At 34.7% G+C, this 26,490-nt stretch overlaps 1 protein-coding gene across 1 annotated transcript in view; it reads left to right on the top strand.

The window, feature by feature from the left end:
- LOC101789221 (ankyrin repeat domain-containing protein 27-like) overlaps positions 1-26,490 on the top strand; it is a 103,072-nt gene that overhangs the window by 76,397 nt on the left and 185 nt on the right. Inside the window, exons 16-20 of the mRNA XM_063254146.1 lie at positions 820-875; positions 1,651-1,686; positions 2,491-2,526; positions 4,186-21,377; positions 24,250-24,322. Of these exons, the coding sequence (XP_063110216.1) occupies positions 820-875; positions 1,651-1,686; positions 2,491-2,526; positions 4,186-4,304 (247 nt within the window). The 3' untranslated portion in view covers positions 4,305-21,377; positions 24,250-24,322. The remainder of the gene's footprint in view (positions 1-819; positions 876-1,650; positions 1,687-2,490; positions 2,527-4,185; positions 21,378-24,249; positions 24,323-26,490) is intronic.

Here is a 26,490-nt window from a genome sequence, read left to right as displayed (position 1 = left end):
TGACAATGGGGAATTAAACAGCTCCATCACAATTGTATTAATTCTTATTTGATTTTCCCTGTCTGGTCGTGTTTGTCTGATACAGTTATGTGTTCTGCTTGAAGTTTTATTCCAGGTCCTGATATCTGTTACTTTTCTGCCATTGGCATAACTAGTTCAGTAGTAGAGGACAAATATGTTGTCCAATTTAATGAGATATTTATAAATAGACTTAGTTATAAATTATTTAAAAGTTGATATACCATGAATTATAAGCCACAGAGAAGAGAAGAGCTCATAGTCCAAATTAAGACCCATTATTTTCTGGTAACTACAGCACTTGAATACTACAATCTGAAAATACACACGTTGGGTTGTAGTTGGAATTCCAAATTAGGTGAGCATTTAGGAACTACTCACCCCTTACTTTATTATTTCTGAGAGCAGGTTTCTATGTTACCTCATCAAACCTTCATGGGATTCTGGTAAACTAAATTAGCCAAGTCCTTACAGTTTATAAGACTTTGAGTCTAAGGGAAATGACTTATGCAAAAAGAAACAGCTGTTGGTTTTCAAGCCGGAGCTTGTGATTTCAAGACAGTTTCTCTTAAATTGTGCTAATCCAGCTAATGCTTGGAGCTGTCTTGCCTTTCTTGATTGATGCCTGCCTCACTTTACTTACTGTTTTTTCTTCCTTAATTACAGGTGTAATAAAGTTTTGTAGACACGACAGATTTGAAGTATTGGAGTAAAGTTTTCATATTAGATCTAACATTGTCTGAAATATGCTTAGTAATTTAATATGTTTTATATCAATTTTAAATCACTTTTTTTGCATAGAAAAAATTCTCAATGTGAAAAAAAGGAATCTTCAAATTCTGACAATAGCCCTGCAGGTAAGACTTCTCATAGTGAATTACACTTGGTGGCCCTGTCTTGATTTTCAAAGACAAAAGGATGAGTGTGAAGGCACAAACCTGTAACCCCAGCACTGGCGAGGCTGAGGCAGGAGTACCTTCTTGTGTTGAAGGCAATCCTGCACTACATAGTGAGACCCTGTCTCAAAGAACAAAAAACAAAAGACAAAAACAACAAAAAAGGAAAAGAGTAAGAAAAAATTTTGAACACAGAGGAGTTAAAACATTCACTGTGTCAATTAAATTTATATTTCCTTAATTTTTTTAATAATTCAGAACTCAGAATTATTTAAGAAATGAATTACAAGAAAGACCTAATCTAAAACATTCCATTTATTTAATTTTTACTTCTAAAATTCTAAACACAAAAAAGAATTTTAAACCAGTGTGGCTACTTTCTGTGCACTAACATTAGAGTAAACTTTTAATTTTTAAGTAATGGATTAGACTTAGTAAAGGAATATTACTCCATGATTTTATTACTGAAAAGTGATTTTTGTGACTAAAAATAGCATGCTAAGTCACTTTTATCCGTTATTTTCCATCCTAAGTATGTCATTTATATGGATCTGTATAATTTGTTACTCCTCAGTTCAGGAGATAATATCTATCACTGCTACTTTGATCTTGGAATTATTTCCAATTGTATACCGAGTTTCTGTAACATGGTAATGGTAGATTCAGTAACTATGTTCAATTAATAGTGTTTTCTCTTTGTTTCTTTTCTTTATCTCTTCTGTTCTCTTATTTGTAGTGGTTGCAAGTGAATCTGAGACTTCTTTAACACCAGGCAAGTACCCCTCCACTCAGGTGTATCTTTTGCTCCAAGAAGTTTGTTTTTTATATCAGGTTTTAGTTCACAGCAAAATTAAGAGGATATCCAAAAATTTCTGGTTTATTATGTGCCTCTCACACATGGGTTGCTTTCCTCAGGGGCCAGAGGCCTCCACTACATTAGAATGCTTGTTATAGACTATGATTTACAGGGGTCCATCATTACCATCCGAAGTGTCACTTTTAGTGTTCTGTATCAGATGGCTGTTTTAAAATGTGTAGCATATTTACTGTTGCATCTATGTTTATTCTTTATTTTTTCTTAACACTGCAGAATTCAGAAGTATTTAAGAAATTAAGTATAGGAAATTTAGAATCTAAAATACTCCATTTATTTAATTTTTACTTCAGAAATCCCATACACGAAAAAGAGTTCTAAATCAGTATGGCTAATTTATACACACTAACACTAAAGTTTTAATTTAAGTAAATTTGTTAGACTTAGTGAAAGAATATTATAATATGGTTATATCACTAAAAAGTGAGTTTTTGACTAGAACTATTACATTAAGTCACTTTTCTCAATTATTTTCACTTAGATGTGCAGTTTATATTTTTCTGGATATTTTCCTGTTCTTCACTTAAGAGATTATACCTATACTGTGGTGCTTTGATCTTGAAATTATGTGAATTTGTATACTGAGTTTCTGTAACATGATACTAGTAGATTTAGTAACTATTTTCATTTAATAGCTTTTACCCTATGTTTCTTTCTTTTCTCCTGTATGCTTTTCTTTCCTTTTGTCTTCTTTTTTTGCAGAGGTTGCAATTAAAATGGAGGCTCCATCCATGCCAGGTAAGTGCTCTATCAGTGAGCTGTACCCTTTGCACTAAGACTTTTTTAAAATCAGGATTAATTTTGCAGCAAAGTTGAGAGCAAGATCCAGAGATTTTTGGTTGATCACATGCCTCTTGCACATGAGTTGCCTCCATCCACAGCCAGTGGCCTCCTCTAAAGTAGTACAGTTGGTGTAGACAATGACTTTACACTGGCCCATTATTACCAAGCAAAGTCGGCAGTCAGTGTTAGGATTCACTGTTAGAGTTCCCCATCTCATGGGTCTATTGTAATGTGAAGTGTATTTACAGTTCAATTTATATTTGTGTTTAATTTTTGTTAATACTCCATATTTAGAAGAATTTAGAAAGTGAATTACAAGAAATTTATAACCTAAAATACTTCATTCATTTAATTTTCCTTGAATTTGTATACATGAAAAAGTTTTAAATCACTATGGCTACCTTGTATGAATTAAGATTAAACATTTAATGTTTTAAATAAACATGTTGGACTTAGTAAAAGAATATTACTACAAGAGTGTATTACTGAAAAGTGATTTTTGTGACTAAAATTAAAATGTTGTCACTCTTATGAATTATTTTCCCACTTAAGTATTTAATTTATATGGCTTTGTATAATATTCCTGGATATTTTCTGGATACTGGATATTTTCTGATACTAATAGTGTGCTACTTTGATCTTGGAATTATCTCCTATTGTACATTGAGTTTCTATAACATGGTAATAGTTTCAGTACCTGTCTTTAATTAATAGCTTTTCTTCTTTGTTTCTTCTCTTCTGTTTTCTTTTCGGTTCCATTCTTTTCTTTTTTGCAGTGGTTGCCAAAAAACCTGAGATTCCATTCGTATCCGGCAAGTGCTGTACCATGGAGTTGTACCCTTTGCACTATAAACTGTTTTTTTAAATTTCAGGCTTAAGTTCACAGCAAAATTGAAAGGAAGATCCAGAGATTTGCAGTTGATCATGTACCTCTCACACATAAGTTGCCTCCCTCTATGGCCAGTGCCCTCCCTTAGACTAGAACACTTGTTATGGAGAGTGACTTAAACCGGTCCATTATTATAATCCAAATCTGCAGTTAATATTAGTTTCACTGTTAGTGTTCTCCATCTGATGGGTCTATTCAAATGTGTAGTGTATTTGCTGTTGCATTTATATTTGTTCTTAATTTTGTGTTAAATTCCAGAATTCATAAGTATTTAAGACATGAAGTATAGGAAATTATGATTTAAAATATTCCTTTTATTTAATTTTCAATTTTGTAATCTTGTACATGATAAAGTATTTTAAATCAGTAGGTCTAGTATCTGTGCACTAACATTATAGTGAAGTTTTAATATTTTAATAAATGCATTAGACCTAGTAAAACCATTTTACTACATGATTGTATCACTAAGAAGTGATTGTTGTGAATAAAAATAAAATGTTAAGTCACCTATCAATTATTTTCTTGCCTAGGTATGTGACTTATATTGTTCTATATATTTTCCTATTGTTTGGTTTAGGAGATGATACCTATTCTGTGCTACTTTGATCTTGTAATTATCTCCAGGTATATACTGAGTTTCTGTAACATGGTAGTAGTAGTTTCGGTAACTACATTTAATTAACAGCTTTTTCCTGTGTTGTTTTCTTTTGTCTTCCCTTTTGCAGAGCCTCAACCTATTCTTGTGGCTCCATTCAGGCCAGGCAAGTGCGCTATCACTGAGGTGTATCCTTTACACTACGAAGTTTGCTTTTTTATATCAGGTTTAAGTTCACTGCAAAATTGAAAGGAAGCTCCAGAGATTTGCAGTTGATCATGTGCCTCTCACACATAAGTTGCCTCCTTCCATGGCCAGTGCTCTCCCCTAGAGTAGTACACTTGTGATAGATGATGACTTACCATGAGTCTACCCTTATCCTTAAAATCTGAATCTGCGGTTAATGTTAGGGTTCACTGTTAGTGTTCTCCATCTGATGGGTCTAACAAATGTGTAGGGTATTTACTGTTGCATTTATGTTTGTTCTTAATTGTTTGTTAATACTCCATATTCAGAAGAATTTAGGAGATGATTATAGGAAATTTTTAATCCAAATGTTACACTTCTTTAATTTCTACTTCTGAAATCCTATACATGAAAAATAGTTTTAAATTAGTATGGTTACTTTGTGTGTACTAACATTAGAGTAAACTTTTAATTTTTTAAGTAAATGTGTTAGACTTAGTAAAAGAATATTACTACATGGTTGTATTACTGAAAAGTGATTTTTGTGACTAAAAATAAAATTTTAAGTCACTTAACAATTATTATCTTCCCACTAAAGTATGTAATTTGTATTGTTCTGTATAATGTCCTACTCTGGTTTAGGAGGTGATATCTACACACTGTTACTGTGTTTTTGAATTATCTCCAATTGTATACTAAATTTCTGTATCATGGTATTAGTAGATTCATTAACTTTCTTTAAATAATACCTTTTTCTTTGTTTCTTTGTTTATTCTCTTTTTTTTTCTGTTTCATTGTCTTCCTTTTTGCAGTGGTTGCCACTCAACCCGAGACTCCACTCAAGTCAGGCAAGTGCTCTACCACAGAGGTGCACCCTTTTCACTAAGAACTTTGTTTTTTATGTCTGGCTTAGGTTCACAGCAAAGTTGAAAGGAGGATCCAGAGGGCTTTGATTGATCATGTCCCTCTCACACAAAGTGTTTTGCTTCCCTCCATGGCCAGTGCCCGCCCCTAGAGGAGTACCCTTGTTACAGATGATGACTTACAGTGGTCCATCGTTATCATCTAATGTTGGCAGTTAACATTAGGGCAAACTGTTGGCGTTCTCCATCTGATGGGTCTACTCAAATGTGTAGTATATTTACTGCTGCATTTATATTTGTTCTTGTTTTTTTCTTAATACCGCAGAATTCAGAAGTATTTAAGAAATTAACTGTAGGAAAATTTTATTCCAAAACACTCCATTTATTAATTTTTACTTCTGAAATCCTATACATGAAAAGAGTTTTAAATCACTATGTTTAGTGTCTGTGTAATAACATATAGTGAAGGTTTAATATGTTAATAAATGCATTAGACTTAGTAAAAACCATATTACTGTATGATTGTATCACTGAGAAGAGTTTTTTGTGACTAAAAATAAAATGTTAAGTCACTTATACATTATTTTCCCCCCCAAGATTTTAACTTACGTTGTTCTCCATATTTTCCTATTCTTCAGTTTAGGAGATGATATCTAGTCTGTGCTACTTTGATCTTGTAATTATCTCCAGGGGTATACTGAGTTTCTGTATCTTCTGCAGTAGTGGGTTCAGTAACTATCTTTAATTAACAGCTGTGTTTCTTCTCTTTTATTTTTTATGTGTTCTCTTTTCCAGGGATTGGTAGACCTGGCACTCCACTCATGCAAGGCAAGTGCCCCTCCACTGAACTGTACCCTTTGCACTATGAACATTTATAAACATCAGGATTAAGTTCACGGCAAAATTGAAAGGAAGATCCAGAGATTTCCAGTAGACTGTGTGCCTCTCACACATGAGTTGCCTCCCTCCACAGGCAGTGCCCTCCTCTAAAGTAGTACACTTAGTGTAGACAATGACTTACACTGGCCCATCATTACCAAGCGAAGTCTGCAGTCAGTGTTAGGATTCACTGTTTGTGTTCCCCTTCTCATGGTTCTATTGTAATGTGAAGTGTATTTACAGTTCAATTTATATTTGTGTTTAATTTTTTGTTAATACTCCATATTTAGAAGAATTTAGGAAATGAATTATAGGAAATTTATAACCTAAAATACTTCATTCATTTAATTTTCCTTGAATTCCTGTACATGAAAATGTTTTAAATCACTATGGCTACTTTGTGTGAATTAAGATTAAACTTTTAACATTTTAAACAAATGTGTTTGACTTAAAATGTTGCCCCTCTTATGAATTATTTTCCCACTTAAGTATTTAATTTATATGGCTTTGTATAATATTCCACTCTTTGGTTTAGGAGATGATAGTAATAGTGTGCTACTTTGATCTTGGAATTACCTCCTATTGTACATTGAGTTTCTATAACATGGTAATAGTTTCAGTACCTGTCTTTAATTAATAGCTTTTCTTCTTTGTTTCTTCTCTTCTGTTTTCTTTTCGGTTCCATTCTTTTCTTTTTTGCAGTGGTTGCCAAAAAACCTGAGATTCCATTCGTATCCGGCAAGTGCTGTACCATGGAGTTGTACCCTTTGCACTATAAACTGTTTTTTTAAATTTCAGGCTTAAGTTCACAGCAAAATTGAAAGGAAGATCCAGAGATTTGCAGTTGATCATGTACCTCTCACACATAAGTTGCCTCCCTCTATGGCCAGTGCCCTCCCTTAGACTAGAACACTTGTTATGGAGAGTGACTTAAACCGGTCCATTATTATAATCCAAATCTGCAGTTAATATTAGTTTCACTGTTAGTGTTCTCCATCTGATGGGTCTATTCAAATGTGTAGTGTATTTGCTGTTGCATTTATATTTGTTCTTAATTTTGTGTTAAATTCCAGAATTCATAAGTATTTAAGACATGAAGTATAGGAAATTATGATTTAAAATATTCCTTTTATTTAATTTTCAATTTTGTAATCTTGTACATGATAAAGTATTTTAAATCAGTAGGTCTAGTATCTGTGCACTAACATTATAGTGAAGTTTTAATATTTTAATAAATGCATTAGACCTAGTAAAACCATTTTACTACATGATTGTATCACTAAGAAGTGATTGTTGTGAATAAAAATAAAATGTTAAGTCACCTATCAATTATTTTCTTGCCTAAGTATGTGACTTATATTGTTCTATATATTTTCCTATTCTTTGGTTTAGGAGATGATACCTATTCTGTACTACTTTGATCTTGTAATTATCTCCAGGTATATACTGAGTTTCTGTAACATGGTAGTAGTAGTTTCGGTAACTACATTTAATTAACAGCTTTTTCCTGTGTTGTTTTCTTTTGTCTTCCCTTTTGCAGAGCCTCAACCTATTCTTGTGGCTCCATTCAGGCCAGGCAAGTGCGCTATCACTGAGGTGTATCCTTTACACTACGAAGTTTGCTTTTTTATATCAGGTTTAAGTTCACTGCAAAATTGAAAGGAAGCTCCAGAGATTTGCAGTTGATCATGTGCCTCTCACACATAAGTTGCCTCCTTCCATGGCCAGTGCTCTCCCCTAGAGTAGTACACTTGTGATAGATGATGACTTACCATGAGTCTACCCTTATCCTTAAAATCTGAATCTGCGGTTAATGTTAGGGTTCACTGTTAGTGTTCTCCATCTGATGGGTCTAACAAATGTGTAGGGTATTTACTGTTGCATTTATGTTTGTTCTTAATTGTTTGTTAATACTCCATATTCAGAAGAATTTAGGAGATGATTATAGGAAATTTTTAATCCAAATGTTACACTTCTTTAATTTCTACTTCTGAAATCCTATACATGAAAAATAGTTTTAAATTAGTATGGTTACTTTGTGTGTACTAACATTAGAGTAAACTTTTAATTTTTTAAGTAAATGTGTTAGACTTAGTAAAAGAATATTACTACATGGTTGTATTACTGAAAAGTGATTTTTGTGACTAAAAATAAAATTTTAAGTCACTTAACAATTATTATCTTCCCACTAAAGTATGTAATTTGTATTGTTCTGTATAATGTCCTACTCTGGTTTAGGAGGTGATATCTACACACTGTTACTGTGTTTTTGAATTATCTCCAATTGTATACTAAATTTCTGTATCATGGTATTAGTAGATTCATTAACTTTCTTTAAATAATACCTTTTTCTTTGTTTCTTTGTTTATTCTCTTTTTTTTTCTGTTTCATTGTCTTCCTTTTTGCAGTGGTTGCCACTCAACCCGAGACTCCACTCAAGTCAGGCAAGTGCTCTACCACAGAGGTGCACCCTTTTCACTAAGAACTTTGTTTTTTATGTCTGGCTTAGGTTCACAGCAAAGTTGAAAGGAGGATCCAGAGGGCTTTGATTGATCATGTCCCTCTCACACAAAGTGTTTTGCTTCCCTCCATGGCCAGTGCCCGCCCCTAGAGGAGTACCCTTGTTACAGATGATGACTTACAGTGGTCCTTTGTTACGTTATCATCTAACGTTGGCAGTTAACATTAGGGCAAACTGTTGGTGTTCTAGATCTGATGGGTCTACTCAAATGTGTAGTATATTTACTGCTGCATTTATATTTGTTCTTGTTTTTTTCTTAATACCTCAGGATTCAGAAGTATTTAAGAAATTAACTGTAGGAAAATTTTATTCCAAAACACTCCATTTATTAATTTTTACTTCTGAAATCCTATACATGAAAAGAGTTTTAAATCACTATGTTTAGTGTCTGTGTAATAACATATAGTGAAGGTTTAATATGTTAATAAATGCATTAGACTTAGTAAAAACCATATTACTGTATGATTGTATCACTGAGAAGAGTTTTTTGTGACTAAAAATAAAATGTTAAGTCACTTATACATTATTTTCCCCCCCAAGATTTTAACTTACGTTGTTCTCCATATTTTCCTATTCTTCAGTTTAGGAGATGATATCTAGTCTGTGCTACTTTGATCTTGTAATTATCTCCAGGGGTATACTGAGTTTCTGTATCTTCTGCAGTAGTGGGTTCAGTAACTATCTTTAATTAACAGCTGTGTTTCTTCTCTTTTATTTTTTATGTGTTCTCTTTTCCAGGGATTGGTAGACCTGGCACTCCACTCACGCAAGGCAAGTGCCCCTCCACTGAACTGTACCCTTTGCACTATGAACATTTATAAACATCAGGATTAAGTTCACGGCAAAATTGAAAGGAAGATCCAGAGATTTCCAGTAGACTGTGTGCCTCTCACACATGAGTTGCCTCCCTCCACAGGCAGTGCCCTCCTCTAAAGTAGTACACTTAGTGTAGACAATGACTTACACTGGCCCATCATTACCAAGCGAAGTCTGCAGTCAGTGTTAGGATTCACTGTTTGTGTTCCCCTTCTCATGGTTCTATTGTAATGTGAAGTGTATTTACAGTTCAATTTATATTTGTGTTTAATTTTTTGTTAATACTCCATATTTAGAAGAATTTAGGAAATGAATTATAGGAAATTTATAACCTAAAATACTTCATTCATTTAATTTTCCTTGAATTCCTGTACATGAAAATGTTTTAAATCACTATGGCTACTTTGTGTGAATTAAGATTAAACTTTTAACATTTTAAACAAATGTGTTTGACTTAAAATGTTGCCCCTCTTATGAATTATTTTCCCACTTAAGTATTTAATTTATATGGCTTTGTATAATATTCCACTCTTTGGTTTAGGAGATGATAGTAATAGTGTGCTACTTTGATCTTGGAATTACCTCCTATTGTACATTGAGTTTCTATAACATGGTAATAGTTTCAGTACCTGTCTTTAATTAATAGCTTTTCTTCTTTGTTTCTTCTCTTCTGTTTTCTTTTCGGTTCCATTCTTTTCTTTTTTGCAGTGGTTGCCAAAAAACCTGAGATTCCATTCGTATCCGGCAAGTGCTGTACCATGGAGTTGTACCCTTTGCACTATAAACTGTTTTTTTAAATTTCAGGCTTAAGTTCACAGCAAAATTGAAAGGAAGATCCAGAGATTTGCAGTTGATCATGTACCTCTCACACATAAGTTGCCTCCCTCTATGGCCAGTGCCCTCCCTTAGACTAGAACACTTGCTATGGAGAGTGACTTAAACCGGTCCATTATTATAATCCAAATCTGCAGTTAATATTAGTTTCACTGTTAGTGTTCTCCATCTGATGGGTCTATTCAAATGTGTAGTGTATTTGCTGTTGCATTTATATTTGTTCTTAATTTTGTGTTAAATTCCAGAATTCATAAGTATTTAAGACATGAAGTATAGGAAATTATGATTTAAAATATTCCTTTTATTTAATTTTCAATTTTGTAATTTTGTACATGATAAAGTATTTTAAATCAGTAGGTCTAGTATCTGTGCACTAACATTATAGTGAAGTTTTAATATTTTAATAAATGCATTAGACCTAGTAAAACCATTTTACTACATGATTGTATCACTAAGAAGTGATTGTTGTGAATAAAAATAAAATGTTAAGTCACCTATCAATTATTTTCTTGCCTAAGTATGTGACTTATATTGTTCTATATATTTTCCTATTCTTTGGTTTAGGAGATGATACCTATTCTGTACTACTTTGATCTTGTAATTATCTCCAGGTATATACTGAGTTTCTGTAACATGGTAGTAGTAGTTTCGGTAACTACATTTAATTAACAGCTTTTTCCTGTGTTGTTTTCTTTTGTCTTCCCTTTTGCAGAGCCTCAACCTATTCTTGTGGCTCCATTCAGGCCAGGCAAGTGCGCTATCACTGAGGTGTATCCTTTACACTACGAAGTTTGCTTTTTTATATCAGGTTTAAGTTCACTGCAAAATTGAAAGGAAGCTCCAGAGATTTGCAGTTGATCATGTGCCTCTCACACATAAGTTGCCTCCTTCCATGGCCAGTGCTCTCCCCTAGAGTAGTACACTTGTGATAGATGATGACTTACCATGAGTCTACCCTTATCCTTAAAATCTGAATCTGCGGTTAATGTTAGGGTTCACTGTTAGTGTTCTCCATCTGATGGGTCTAACAAATGTGTAGGGTATTTACTGTTGCATTTATGTTTGTTCTTAATTGTTTGTTAATACTCCATATTCAGAAGAATTTAGGAGATGATTATAGGAAATTTTTAATCCAAATGTTACACTTCTTTAATTTCTACTTCTGAAATCCTATACATGAAAAATAGTTTTAAATTAGTATGGTTACTTTGTGTGTACTAACATTAGAGTAAACTTTTAATTTTTTAAGTAAATGTGTTAGACTTAGTAAAAGAATATTACTACATGGTTGTATTACTGAAAAGTGATTTTTGTGACTAAAAATAAAATTTTAAGTCACTTAACAATTATTATCTTCCCACTAAAGTATGTAATTTGTATTGTTCTGTATAATGTCCTACTCTGGTTTAGGAGGTGATATCTATACACTGTTACTGAGTTTTTGAATTATCTCCAATTGTATACTAAATTTCTGTATCATGGTATTAGTAGATTCATTAACTTTCTTTAAATAATACCTTTTTCTTTGTTTCTTTGTTTATTCTCTTTTTTTTCTGTTTCATTGTCTTCCTTTTTGCAGTGGTTGCCACTCAACCCGAGACTCCACTCAAGTCAGGCAAGTGCTCTACCACAGAGCTGCACCCTTTTCACTAAGAACTTTGTTTTTTATGTCTGGCTTAGGTTCACAGCAAAGTTGAAAGGAGGATCCAGAGGGCTTTGATTGATCATGTCCCTCTCACACAAAGTGTTTTGCTTCCCTCCATGGCCAGTGCCCGCCCCTAGAGGAGTACCCTTGTTACAGATGATGACTTACAGTGGTCCATCGTTATCATCTAATGTTGGCAGTTAACATTAGGGCAAACTGTTGGCGTTCTCCATCTGATGGGTCTACTCAAATGTGTAGTATATTTACTGCTGCATTTATATTTGTTCTTGTTTTTTTCTTAATACCGCAGAATTCAGAAGTATTTAAGAAATTAACTGTAGGAAAATTTTATTCCAAAACACTCCATTTATTAATTTTTACTTCTGAAATCCTATACATGAAAAGAGTTTTAAATCACTATGTTTAGTGTCTGTGTAATAACATATAGTGAAGGTTTAATATGTTAATAAATGCATTAGACTTAGTAAAAACCATATTACTGTATGATTGTATCACTGAGAAGAGTTTTTTGTGACTAAAAATAAAATGTTAAGTCACTTATACATTATTTTCCCCCCCAAGATTTTAACTTACGTTGTTCTCCATATTTTCCTATTCTTCAGTTTAGGAGATGATATCTAGTCTGTGCTACTTTGATCTTGTAATTATCTCCAGGGGTATACTGAGTTTCTGTATCTTCTGCAGTAGTGGGTTCAGTAACTATCTTTAATTAACAGCTGTGTTTCTTCTCTTTTATTTTTTATGTGTTCTCTTTTCCAGGGATTGGTAGACCTGGCACTCCACTCACGCAAGGCAAGTGCCCCTCCACTGAACTGTACCCTTTGCACTATGAACATTTATAAACATCAGGATTAAGTTCACGGCAAAATTGAAAGGAAGATCCAGAGATTTCCAGTAGACTGTGTGCCTCTCACACATGAGTTGCCTCCCTCCACAGGCAGTGCCCTCCTCTAAAGTAGTACACTTAGTGTAGACAATGACTTACACTGGCCCATCATTACCAAGCGAAGTCTGCAGTCAGTGTTAGGATTCACTGTTTGTGTTCCCCTTCTCATGGTTCTATTGTAATGTGAAGTGTATTTACAGTTCAATTTATATTTGTGTTTAATTTTTTGTTAATACTCCATATTTAGAAGAATTTAGGAAATGAATTATAGGAAATTTATAACCTAAAATACTTCATTCATTTAATTTTCCTTGAATTCCTGTACATGAAAATGTTTTAAATCACTATGGCTACTTTGTGTGAATTAAGATTAAACTTTTAACATTTTAAACAAATGTGTTTGACTTAAAATGTTGCCCCTCTTATGAATTATTTTCCCACTTAAGTATTTAATTTATATGGCTTTGTATAATATTCCACTCTTTGGTTTAGGAGATGATAGTAATAGTGTGCTACTTTGATCTTGGAATTACCTCCTATTGTACATTGAGTTTCTATAACATGGTAATAGTTTCAGTACCTGTCTTTAATTAATAGCTTTTCTTCTTTGTTTCTTCTCTTCTGTTTTCTTTTCGGTTCCATTCTTTTCTTTTTTGCAGTGGTTGCCAAAAAACCTGAGATTCCATTCGTATCCGGCAAGTGCTGTACCATGGAGTTGTACCCTTTGCACTATAAACTGTTTTTTTAAATTTCAGGCTTAAGTTCACAGCAAAATTGAAAGGAAGATCCAGAGATTTGCAGTTGATCATGTACCTCTCACACATAAGTTGCCTCCCTCTATGGCCAGTGCCCTCCCTTAGACTAGAACACTTGCTATGGAGAGTGACTTAAACCGGTCCATTATTATAATCCAAATCTGCAGTTAATATTAGTTTCACTGTTAGTGTTCTCCATCTGATGGGTCTATTCAAATGTGTAGTGTATTTGCTGTTGCATTTATATTTGTTCTTAATTTTGTGTTAAATTCCAGAATTCATAAGTATTTAAGACATGAAGTATAGGAAATTATGATTTAAAATATTCCTTTTATTTAATTTTCAATTTTGTAATTTTGTACATGATAAAGTATTTTAAATCAGTAGGTCTAGTATCTGTGCACTAACATTATAGTGAAGTTTTAATATTTTAATAAATGCATTAGACCTAGTAAAACCATTTTACTACATGATTGTATCACTAAGAAGTGATTGTTGTGAATAAAAATAAAATGTTAAGTCACCTATCAATTATTTTCTTGCCTAAGTATGTGACTTATATTGTTCTATATATTTTCCTATTCTTTGGTTTAGGAGATGATACCTATTCTGTACTACTTTGATCTTGTAATTATCTCCAGGTATATACTGAGTTTCTGTAACATGGTAGTAGTAGTTTCGGTAACTACATTTAATTAACAGCTTTTTCCTGTGTTGTTTTCTTTTGTCTTCCCTTTTGCAGAGCCTCAACCTATTCTTGTGGCTCCATTCAGGCCAGGCAAGTGCGCTATCACTGAGGTGTATCCTTTACACTACGAAGTTTGCTTTTTTATATCAGGTTTAAGTTCACTGCAAAATTGAAAGGAAGCTCCAGAGATTTGCAGTTGATCATGTGCCTCTCACACATAAGTTGCCTCCTTCCATGGCCAGTGCTCTCCCCTAGAGTAGTACACTTGTGATAGATGATGACTTACCATGAGTCTACCCTTATCCTTAAAATCTGAATCTGCGGTTAATGTTAGGGTTCACTGTTAGTGTTCTCCATCTGATGGGTCTAACAAATGTGTAGGGTATTTACTGTTGCATTTATGTTTGTTCTTAATTGTTTGTTAATACTCCATATTCAGAAGAATTTAGGAGATGATTATAGGAAATTTTTAATCCAAATGTTACACTTCTTTAATTTCTACTTCTGAAATCCTATACATGAAAAATAGTTTTAAATTAGTATGGTTACTTTGTGTGTACTAACATTAGAGTAAACTTTTAATTTTTTAAGTAAATGTGTTAGACTTAGTAAAAGAATATTACTACATGGTTGTATTACTGAAAAGTGATTTTTGTGACTAAAAATAAAATTTTAAGTCACTTAACAATTATTATCTTCCCACTAAAGTATGTAATTTGTATTGTTCTGTATAATGTCCTACTCTGGTTTAGGAGGTGATATCTATACACTGTTACTGAGTTTTTGAATTATCTCCAATTGTATACTAAATTTCTGTATCATGGTATTAGTAGATTCATTAACTTTCTTTAAATAATACCTTTTTCTTTGTTTCTTTGTTTATTCTCTTTTTTTTCTGTTTCATTGTCTTCCTTTTTGCAGTGGTTGCCACTCAACCCGAGACTCCACTCAAGTCAGGCAAGTGCTCTACCACAGAGCTGCACCCTTTTCACTAAGAACTTTGTTTTTTATGTCTGGCTTAGGTTCACAGCAAAGTTGAAAGGAGGATCCAGAGGGCTTTGATTGATCATGTCCCTCTCACACAAAGTGTTTTGCTTCCCTCCATGGCCAGTGCCCGCCCCTAGAGGAGTACCCTTGTTACAGATGATGACTTACAGTGGTCCATCGTTATCATCTAATGTTGGCAGTTAACATTAGGGCAAACTGTTGGCGTTCTCCATCTGATGGGTCTACTCAAATGTGTAGTATATTTACTGCTGCATTTATATTTGTTCTTGTTTTTTTCTTAATACCGCAGAATTCAGAAGTATTTAAGAAATTAACTGTAGGAAAATTTTATTCCAAAACACTCCATTTATTAATTTTTACTTCTGAAATCCTATACATGAAAAGAGTTTTAAATCACTATGTTTAGTGTCTGTGTAATAACATATAGTGAAGGTTTAATATGTTAATAAATGCATTAGACTTAGTAAAAACCATATTACTGTATGATTGTATCACTGAGAAGAGTTTTTTGTGACTAAAAATAAAATGTTAAGTCACTTATACATTATTTTCCCCCCCAAGATTTTAACTTACGTTGTTCTCCATATTTTCCTATTCTTCAGTTTAGGAGATGATATCTAGTCTGTGCTACTTTGATCTTGTAATTATCTCCAGGGGTATACTGAGTTTCTGTATCTTCTGCAGTAGTGGGTTCAGTAACTATCTTTAATTAACAGCTGTGTTTCTTCTCTTTTATTTTTTATGTGTTCTCTTTTCCAGGGATTGGTAGACCTGGCACTCCACTCACGCAAGGCAAGTGCCCCTCCACTGAACTGTACCCTTTGCACTATGAACATTTATAAACATCAGGATTAAGTTCACGGCAAAATTGAAAGGAAGATCCAGAGATTTCCAGTAGACTGTGTGCCTCTCACACATGAGTTGCCTCCCTCCACAGGCAGTGCCCTCCTCTAAAGTAGTACACTTAGTGTAGACAATGACTTACACTGGCCCATCATTACCAAGCGAAGTCTGCAGTCAGTGTTAGGATTCACTGTTTGTGTTCCCCTTCTCATGGTTCTATTGTAATGTGAAGTGTATTTACAGTTCAATTTATATTTGTGTTTAATTTTTTGTTAATACTCCATATTTAGAAGAATTTAGGAAATGAATTATAGGAAATTTATAACCTAAAATACTTCATTCATTTAATTTTCCTTGAATTCCTGTACATGAAAATGTTTTAAATCACTATGGCTACTTTGTGTGAATTAAGATTAAACTTTTAACATTTTAAACAAATGTGTTTGACTTAAAATGTTGCCCCTCTTATGAATTATTTTCCCACTTAAGTATTTAATTTATATGGCTTTGTATAATATTCCACTCTTTGGTTTAGGAGATGATAGTAATAGTGTGCTACTTTGATCTTGGAATTACCTCCTATTGTACATTGAGTTTCTATAACATGGTAATAGTTTCAGTACCTGTCTTTAATTAATAGCTTTTCTTCTTTGTTTCTTCTCTTCTGTTTTCTTTTCGGTTCCATTCTTTTCTTTTTTGCAGTGGTTGCCAAAAAACCTGAGATTCCATTCGTATCCGGCAAGTGCTGTACCATGGAGTTGTACCCTTTGCACTATAAACTGTTTTTTTAAATTTCAGGCTTAAGTTCACAGCAAAATTGAAAGGAAGATCCAGAGATTTGCAGTTGATCATGTACCTCTCACACATAAGTTGCCTCCCTCTATGGCCAGTGCCCTCCCTTAGACTAGAACACTTGCTATGGAGAGTGACTTAAACCGGTCCATTATTATAATCCAAATCTGCAGTTAATATTAGTTTCACTGTTAGTGTTCTCCATCTGATGGGTCTATTCAAATGTGTAGTGTATTTGCTGTTGCATTTATATTTGTTCTTAATTTTGTGTTAAATTCCAGAATTCATAAGTATTTAAGACATGAAGTATAGGAAATTATGATTTAAAATATTCCTTTTATTTAATTTTCAATTTTGTAATCTTGTACATGATAAAGTATTTTAAATCAGTAGGTCTAGTATCTGTGCACTAACATTATAGTGAAGTTTTAATATTTTAATAAATGCATTAGACCTAGTAAAACCATTTTACTACATGATTGTATCACTAAGAAGTGATTGTTGTGAATAAAAATAAAATGTTAAGTCACCTATCAATTATTTTCTTGCCTAAGTATGTGACTTATATTGTTCTATATATTTTCCTATTCTTTGGTTTAGGAGATGATACCTATTCTGTACTACTTTGATCTTGTAATTATCTCCAGGTATATACTGAGTTTCTGTAACATGGTAGTAGTAGTTTCGGTAACTACATTTAATTAACAGCTTTTTCCTGTGTTGTTTTCTTTTGTCTTCCCTTTTGCAGAGCCTCAACCTATTCTTGTGGCTCCATTCAGGCCAGGCAAGTGCGCTATCACTGAGGTGTATCCTTTACACTACGAAGTTTGCTTTTTTATATCAGGTTTAAGTTCACTGCAAAATTGAAAGGAAGCTCCAGAGATTTGCAGTTGATCATGTGCCTCTCACACATAAGTTGCCTCCTTCCATGGCCAGTGCTCTCCCCTAGAGTAGTACACTTGTGATAGATGATGACTTACCATGAGTCTACCCTTATCCTTAAAATCTGAATCTGCGGTTAATGTTAGGGTTCACTGTTAGTGTTCTCCATCTGATGGGTCTAACAAATGTGTAGGGTATTTACTGTTGCATTTATGTTTGTTCTTAATTGTTTGTTAATACTCCATATTCAGAAGAATTTAGGAGATGATTATAGGAAATTTTTAATCCAAATGTTACACTTCTTTAATTTCTACTTCTGAAATCCTATACATGAAAAATAGTTTTAAATTAGTATGGTTACTTTGTGTGTACTAACATTAGAGTAAACTTTTAATTTTTTAAGTAAATGTGTTAGACTTAGTAAAAGAATATTACTACATGGTTGTATTACTGAAAAGTGATTTTTGTGACTAAAAATAAAATTTTAAGTCACTTAACAATTATTATCTTCCCACTAAAGTATGTAATTTGTATTGTTCTGTATAATGTCCTACTCTGGTTTAGGAGGTGATATCTATACACTGTTACTGAGTTTTTGAATTATCTCCAATTGTATACTAAATTTCTGTATCATGGTATTAGTAGATTCATTAACTTTCTTTAAATAATACCTTTTTCTTTGTTTCTTTGTTTATTCTCTTTTTTTTCTGTTTCATTGTCTTCCTTTTTGCAGTGGTTGCCACTCAACCCGAGACTCCACTCAAGTCAGGCAAGTGCTCTACCACAGAGCTGCACCCTTTTCACTAAGAACTTTGTTTTTTATGTCTGGCTTAGGTTCACAGCAAAGTTGAAAGGAGGATCCAGAGGGCTTTGATTGATCATGTCCCTCTCACACAAAGTGTTTTGCTTCCCTCCATGGCCAGTGCCCGCCCCTAGAGGAGTACCCTTGTTACAGATGATGACTTACAGTGGTCCATCGTTACGTTGTCATCTAACGTTGGCAGTTAACATTAGGGCAAACTGTTGGTGTTCTCCATCTGATGGGTCTATTCAGATGTGTAGTATATTTACTGCTGCATTTATATTTGTTCTTGTTTTTTTCTTAATACTGCAGAATTCAGAAGTATTTAAGAAATTAAGTATAGGAAAATTTTTATTTCAAAATACTCCATTTATTAATTTTTACTTCTGAAATCCTATACATGAAAAGAGTTTTAAAGCACTATGTTTACTGTCTGTGTAATAACATATAATAAAGTTTTAATATGTCAATAAATGCATTAGACTTAGTAAATAACATATTACTACATGACCTTGTCACTGAGAAGTGATTTTTGTGACTAAAAATAAAATTTTAAGTCACTTATACATTATTTTCCCACCCAAGTTTGTAACTTATGTTGTTCTCCGTATTTTCCTATTCTTTAGTTTAGGCGATGATATCTAGTCTGTGCTACTTTGATCTTGTAATTATCTCCAGGGGTATACTGACTTTCCGTATCTTCTGCAGTACTGGGTTTAGTAACTATCTTTAATGAATAGCTTTGTTTCTTCTCTTTTATTTTCTATGCGTTCTTTTTTGCAGTGATTGGTAGACCTCGGACTCCATTCATGCAAGGCAAGTGCCCCTCCACTGAACTGTACCCTTTGCACTATGAACATTTTAAAATATCAGGCTTAAGTTCACAGCAAAATTGAAAGAAAGCTCCAGAGATTTCCAGTAGACTGTGTGCCTCTCACACGAGTTGCCTCCCTCCATGGCCAGTGCTGTCCTCTAGAGTAGTACACTTGTTATAGACGATGACTTACACTGGTCCTTGGTTCCCATCCAAAGTCTGCATTTAACACTAAGTTTCACTGTTAGCATTCTTCATGTGATGGTGGATTGGAATTTGTTGTGTGTTTCCTTTAGCAGTGTCATGCCTCAGACAGCTCCTTTGTGCTATTTGTTCATTGCCTCCCTGGCCCTGCACCACCCCACCAATACTGCAACCACTGAACTTTTCATTTTCCTGGCAGTGATCATTTTAGCAGATCTGCTCCTTCATTGAAATGATACAGTGGATAATTTTTGAAGATTAAAAGCAGTAACTGTTCAAGCTAACTGAATGTAGCCAATAAAGCTGTTACTTGAACTGCCTTTTTTCCTCTTATTGGGGATGTTGCTAGGGACCGAAGCCAGTGCTTTGGCCATTCCAGGTCAATGATTTACCATGGAGCTATACCTCCAGCCTTAGTTTTTGTGTTTTTCATGCTTGTATGAATATGCGCTGATGGCATGTGCTCCACATGCTGAGCTGGCCTGCTTTCTATGTGGATTCCTCATCATGAGGAGGGTTGCCAAAAGTGACATCATGCTGAACTTCAGAGCACGAACTGCACCACCTTGTTCTGTTGGGTCCAGACAGAACCTTTGAGAATGGAGGCAGACACTGGCGAGTGCTGTGCTTCTCAAAGTGCCTCAGGGCTTTCATTCTTACCTGGAGATGGGAAGTAAGATGAGGGAGTAATGAAAGCTATAGGTGAGTCAAAATGCTCCTCTTCCTTTGAGTGCAAGTCATGTTAAGTTAGTAAAACATGACCGATTTTATCATTATTATTATTGGTCCTCACTCCTTCAGTACTAGGGACTCAGTGGTCTTGTGCGTGCTGTGTACACATGTTTACCACTGAGTCCAACCCCAGCCCTGACTTTGTATGAATAGGTTCTCTGTCACGGGAAATCAGAGGCTTTTGGTTCTTTGTGTTGTTTTGTTTTTTTCCCAAAGTTTACATGACGTAAAATTTTGTCTTTCACTTGTCACATTCTGAGAGGCTCAGTGAGTTAGTGGTTTCATTTGTATGTTTTCATTATTCCATGTAAGATAGTGCTCCCTGGCAGCTGGTTGCAACCTCCCCGGTGCTGGCTTTTAAGCTTTTCAGACTGGACCAGCTTGTAAGGGCTTGAGCTCTGAAGTGGTTCTTTCCATGGGAAGTAAGATAGCAGATGAACTTGAGCCCTGTTTGCATCACACATATGACAGAGAAACCAGGGAGAACTAAGGGAGCTCCTTAGCATCTTCCCTAGGAGAGGAATAGCAAGAGTAAGTGCACAGACTTCTCCTGAGCTCTTCTCCACTGAGAGCTGGAAATCATTGCAATGGTGCTTGTTTCAGGTGTGCTTCCCATATTTTGCCATGCTGCAAATTAGAATGCCCTTTACAGCTTCCTTGAGCTAAAGTATTTCCTCTTCAAACTCTACAGTTCCAACTGAATGCTACAGCAGCTGCCTTGTGTCTTAAGAAAATAAGTGTATCTTTTATGATCGTTCCTAGTGCCACTACTCTAGGAAAGTCATGCTCTTTGTTTGCCATGTCAGCTTATGCCAGCGATACTGCTAATGGTACCATTTCTGTCAATATAATACCTTCAGGTAGGATGTGATTGTGCACAGCACTATTGCTCATTTAGCTATCAAATGTAGATAAATTCTCTTCTTCCCTGCATTTCTTAAAAATAGGAAGTGAGATTTCTTAATGCATTGCATATCAATAGCATAATTAATACTGATTATAGAATGGGCTACAGATGTAGCCCAAAAGACTATTTTGTGTCAAAACATCAGAGTTATACTTTTAATAGTTTATATTTTTGTTAATTCAAAATGTATTTTACCTTTTTCTTGAATAGTGTGTGATATTTCTGATGATGACTCTCTAATCAGGTAAGAATATATAGATTTTTAAATATCGTACAGTGACTAATTAGTGAATGCAGAAAAGAAACCAATTGTTTTAGTGTTCTGTTCCAGGCCAGACAAAGTACCTGTGCTGTTTTAATCCAGTTTTATTAATTTGGCTGCTTTTATGAATGGAGGTTATTTAAATGGTCCATGGTCTCATAATTAAGAAGTAACTGACCCATGTGTTGACTGTTAGCCTGCCTGGCTCCCAGATGCCTTCCATTGCCCTCTGCAGTGCTGGGATCCAAATGCAGGTCATTTAAGATCAATGTAGAAAGTCACCATAAGGGACATGTCAAGTCTGCTTAGTTTTCCTGAGAAGTTGGTGAGTTTATTCTAAAGATAATGATTGAATTGATAGCCAGTTTCTTGTTTTTACCACTATAGAACTTAGGGGAGATGTGGTAGTTAAGACTATCTTTATGTAAATCATCTTATATTATTTATGTTGAGGGTTTATTGCAATGACATTTTTAATGCATGTGTCTATTCACCAATTTCCCAGTTTGGTTTTCCTTTCAGGCTATTACTACTGCCTAGTTCTATGATTTTTTTCCTCTTAAGTAAAATATTTTCTTGACTTTTAAAAAAATTTTTCTTCTACTTGGTATTTTTTTTTTTATTTCTGCTGCCTTAGTGGTTTTTTTTTAGTACCAGAAATCAAATCTCACGACTGCATTCTTGCAAGGCAAGTGCTTATGCTGCTTAGTATTTCTTATTGTTGTTTAGACAGAGTCAAAAACAAGTAAACTTTCAGGTTCTAAGAAATCTAAGAGACCAATAAAAATATCCTCTAGTGCTCAACCTGTTTAACATTCTAGCCATATGGTTGAATCCTAGAGAATTTGACATACAATGATATTAAAGTGACTTATCTGAATATAGTTCATGACAAAATGAGGTTGTATTCAGGTTTTATATTTGCTGTGTCTGGTACTCTTTGTCATGTCTCCTTCTGTGAGAGTTTCCATAATAGAAGAGAGGAGGAAGTCCAGCATGTCCAGTGGGAGATCATGAGAGTGGAATTCACAGGGGAAGGGCATGTTGGAAGGACAACATTGGGTGGGGCAAGACTGAGGTCTTACAAATCAGAATATTGAGGTTTGTCACAAGTCTGATAAAGATAATACAGAAAATGAAGCCCCAGAATACTGAGAATTATCCTGACAAATGTATTAAAAGTGTGGATTCAAAGGAGTTCTGAAGAGATTTTTGCTTTTTTGTTCAGTCGGAGGAACAGCGAAACTTAAAAATTGGTATTAGATTAGTTAGGGTAATCTGAGCCACCTGGAAGTCTCTAGAGCATGAAGGAATATCCCATGCCCTCCTTCCTACTCAGTTCATGGAGGGTGGCTTAGGCCTCTCACTCCACTGGGGACCAGAAGCAGCTGAACTTCATGGGCCTGTTACCCAGGACAGGTGTCCCTCATTTCCACCTCTTATGTAAGGTAGGCCTGCAAGGCAGATGTGTCCTCTTGATAGGTGGTACCTTGCTTCTGCTGAGGGCAGGTGATTGTGACACAAATACTTCTTTTCAGGAGCAGCTGCTCTTGGTTATTTGAGCACATCCTTTTTTTTAGGAATCTGTGCCTTCTTAGGCTGAAGATTTAAGTGAACACTGATGTGGAGCCCCACCATGAGAAACCCAGAAGGAAGAGCACTTACAAAACGACATTAGACTAGATTTATAATAACAGAGGAGCAGCTACCAGGGTTGATTTTCCAGCCAGCTCCTACTTGAATGTCAGAGTGTCTGTGAAAGTTTCACCACTTTATGTGTAGGTGAAAAAAGCAAAGGCATACAAGAAAAACAATTGGGTTTTATCATTTTAATAGTTTAATTTCCCAGGGAAGAAATTGACCAACACACACACACACACACACACACACACACACACACACACACCACACACACCCACCCACATTTTTCTTTGATTTTTGTACTTTTAACCTTCAAATATTTTACAGTTGCAGAGGACTCTGTGTTGATTTATGCTAAATGATACTAACAGAGTTGTCTCAGTGTAAGGGGCTTCCATACAGAAAACAAAGACTGCCATTCCTGACTTACTCGGCATCTTACTGACTTTCAGTAACTTTGGCATTAATGGGGCAAAATGCTCAACCCTAACAATTTAAAGGAGGAAAGATTCATTCTGACTCAGGTAAGAGGCTCCAAGGCAGAAACCACTTGGCAGGGAGACAAGGTGGAGGAAAGCTCCTTAACACACAGGCAGGGAGCAGTGAGAGGGCTGAAGAACCAGGGGTGAGAATTTACCCTTGCAGGTCAGAACCCAGTGGCCTTCCTCAGAGCAGACCTCCCACCTAAGAGCACAGTGAGCTACTGAACTTGCAGATGGATGAGGACATGCTGAAGATAGGGTTCCCATGGTCCAAACACCTTCCACACACAGGATAATGAAAGGGGACACTAGATTAGAACCATCACATCCAGCTTAGTCATTGAACCAGAGACAGAGCAGGGAAAGGGGACGGTGTATTTTTCCACCTTGAGGTTACCAGGCTTGTTTGAGTCCAGGTAACAACTTTTGTTTGCTATTATTGCATTTTTCACTTCAGCCTTCAGAGCAGGCAATTTGTAAAGAGAAATGATTTTTAGACTGTGCTGGTCTCTTGGCTGTCATGCTTTGGGAGTGAAAGTGAGACTATGCTGAGTGTTTCCGAGATTGGAAGAAGTGAAGACAGAAGGAAGCATCTAAAATATTTCAAAACTGGAAGTCAACTTTTAATTGTGTCAACCACGAACCATCATTTGATACACAGATAGCCAAGCTTTCACCAGTTTTTAAAGAATGAAACTCACCCACTGCTATTGTGTGTTTTTGCTCCCCAGCTCTTCCAGCAAACACAGTCTTGTTAATTTCTGGCCTAAATCAGATGACACTGACTTTCTTCTGGATAACAAGGTAAGTGTCTTTCGTAATGTTAATTTTCTTCCTCTTAGTTTTGCATTGTATTGCCCTTAGTCTTCAAATTTAACAGTGGTGTAGCTACCATAAATTTATATGGAACATTGATCAGGGAAGATCACTTTGGAGAACTATGCCTAGTTAAAAAGAATTTCCACCCCTTTGGTAAATAACTGGTACATATTTTGAAGTATTTGAGACTGAAAATAATAATGGGTTAGAAAACACAGTGACAGGAAAATTGTATCTGTCAAACCTTTGCCATGATGGCGGAAATACAAAATTTGGTCAAGGATCATTTGGATAAGTGGACCTTGCCATGGCTTGAAAATCTTACTACCAAGACCTTCATAGCACTCATACCTATATAAATCTTTTATGGATCTTATTAGTCCTACAATAATCAGGGAAGTTTGGTGCCTTCATTTGAACAACTTACCGTGTATAAAACAATTTTTCCTTTAAGTAATCTTTATTTTGCTATCATCAGTTTTTATGAGAGCTCCTCTGCTTCTGTTATTGGTTCTGTTGTTAGACTAGAATAATACCGGAAACTGTGACAACTTAGAAATTTAAAATGTGTTTCATCAGGGATGTATGACTACGGAATTACAGGATCTTCATTGTTATTGTTTTGTTTTTTTGTTTCTGGAAGGTGATCACAGGGCCTGTGCAGGAAGCTGTATCCCTTGCCCTCTTTTTTTAGTTAATTGAATTTGTTTTTGAGTCCGGTCTGGAATTTGGGATGTTTAGCCTCACCTCCAGTGCTGGATTGAATGTATACTACACCTTCCTGCACTGTGTTTTCTATGTGATTCCTCCATAAAGGGGATACCACTTTTAAAACATTTTATCTTATAGAAGACTACCTGTTTTCAAAATAATAAGCAGTGGTAGAACTAGATGGTCTACAAAGCAAGTGGTAATTGTAAGCTTTATAGCTTTAAAAATATACAGTGGTACTCTCTGTATCACATTCTGACATTTCAAGTTTCACAAGTTTTTGTACTTCCAAAAATTCATTTAAAACTCCGCAGTACAATGAGATTCTGGAGATTAGAAAGATTTTTGTGTGAATTCTGAAGACTTTCAGTGAGGTGTTTGGTATTAAGAAGCATTTTAATACCAGTTGAATGCCAATAAATGGATTTCTACCTAGTAGAATTTTTCAAGTAATGTGTGCATAATTTATGTAATAAATAAGTGCATTCAGTTTGCCCTAAAATGTATACTGTGCTTAGGATATATACTTTCAGGTGACTTATGTTTAATGTTATGTCAAATAAGAAAACAAATCAGAGGAATGAAAGACACAGTACATTCTAGTATCCTTTAACTTTGAACATAGGTTAGAATGTCATCTTAAAATCTCTTAAGCTTTTCTTTTAGTCAGCTCCATGTTTATTAGGTGCATCTTTTCAAAGTGTAATTTTTCTGTAGAATCGTGATTAGCAGTTTCACTGAATGCAAAATTGTGGAAATTATTGTGTTTCCTTTCTCTCTACCGGAAATGCTTCAGTTCTCAGGTAGTGGTAAATAGCCCACAACCTTTCTTCCATTTGTAACTGTCATTGCATATGGCAATAAATAGAAAACTAGAAGTATTGGCATATACCATTTATTGGGGGAATAGGAATTTTCAAATAAGGCCTTCCATTTCTCCCTCACATTGTAGTAGCATTTAAAAATACTACTTTCTGTAAATCATCACCATTTCTCTTCTACAATTTACAATATGTTTCCCTTTATGAGAATGGACCTGGTTATATTCACCAGTTGGATTTCTGACTCCTGGCTTCAGGGACCATCCCGCCTGAGCTGCCCTATAAGCACAGACCACAGGTGCACATCAGCAGGCCTGGATTTCATTAAATCCTGGAAGATTTTTCTTTGAACAGGAATCTTTTTCAAAATCTTCAATGGGTATCTTAGTATTAAATCTTATGATTAAATTTTAAAATTCACATTTGCGTACTGTCTCAGAAGTTAGTATTTGCATATATCAGTTAAAGTTTGTTTATAGCTTCAACACAAATGTTAATGTATATAATTGAAAAATGGCATCTCCTGTAATTCCCCCCTCATGATTTCATCTGATGAATTTCAGAACTGTGCATAGATTAGCATTACTGCCTCCGTTTTCTGTATTCTACAAAAAGTTACTT

This window comes from Cavia porcellus, unplaced genomic scaffold (assembly GCF_034190915.1).
Source record: "Cavia porcellus strain 051 isolate PalLab524CR breed Dunkin Hartley unplaced genomic scaffold, mCavPor4.1 scaffold_8, whole genome shotgun sequence".
Lineage (NCBI taxonomy): Eukaryota > Metazoa > Chordata > Mammalia > Rodentia > Caviidae > Cavia > Cavia porcellus.
This window is presented reverse-complemented; position numbering and strand designations above follow the sequence as displayed.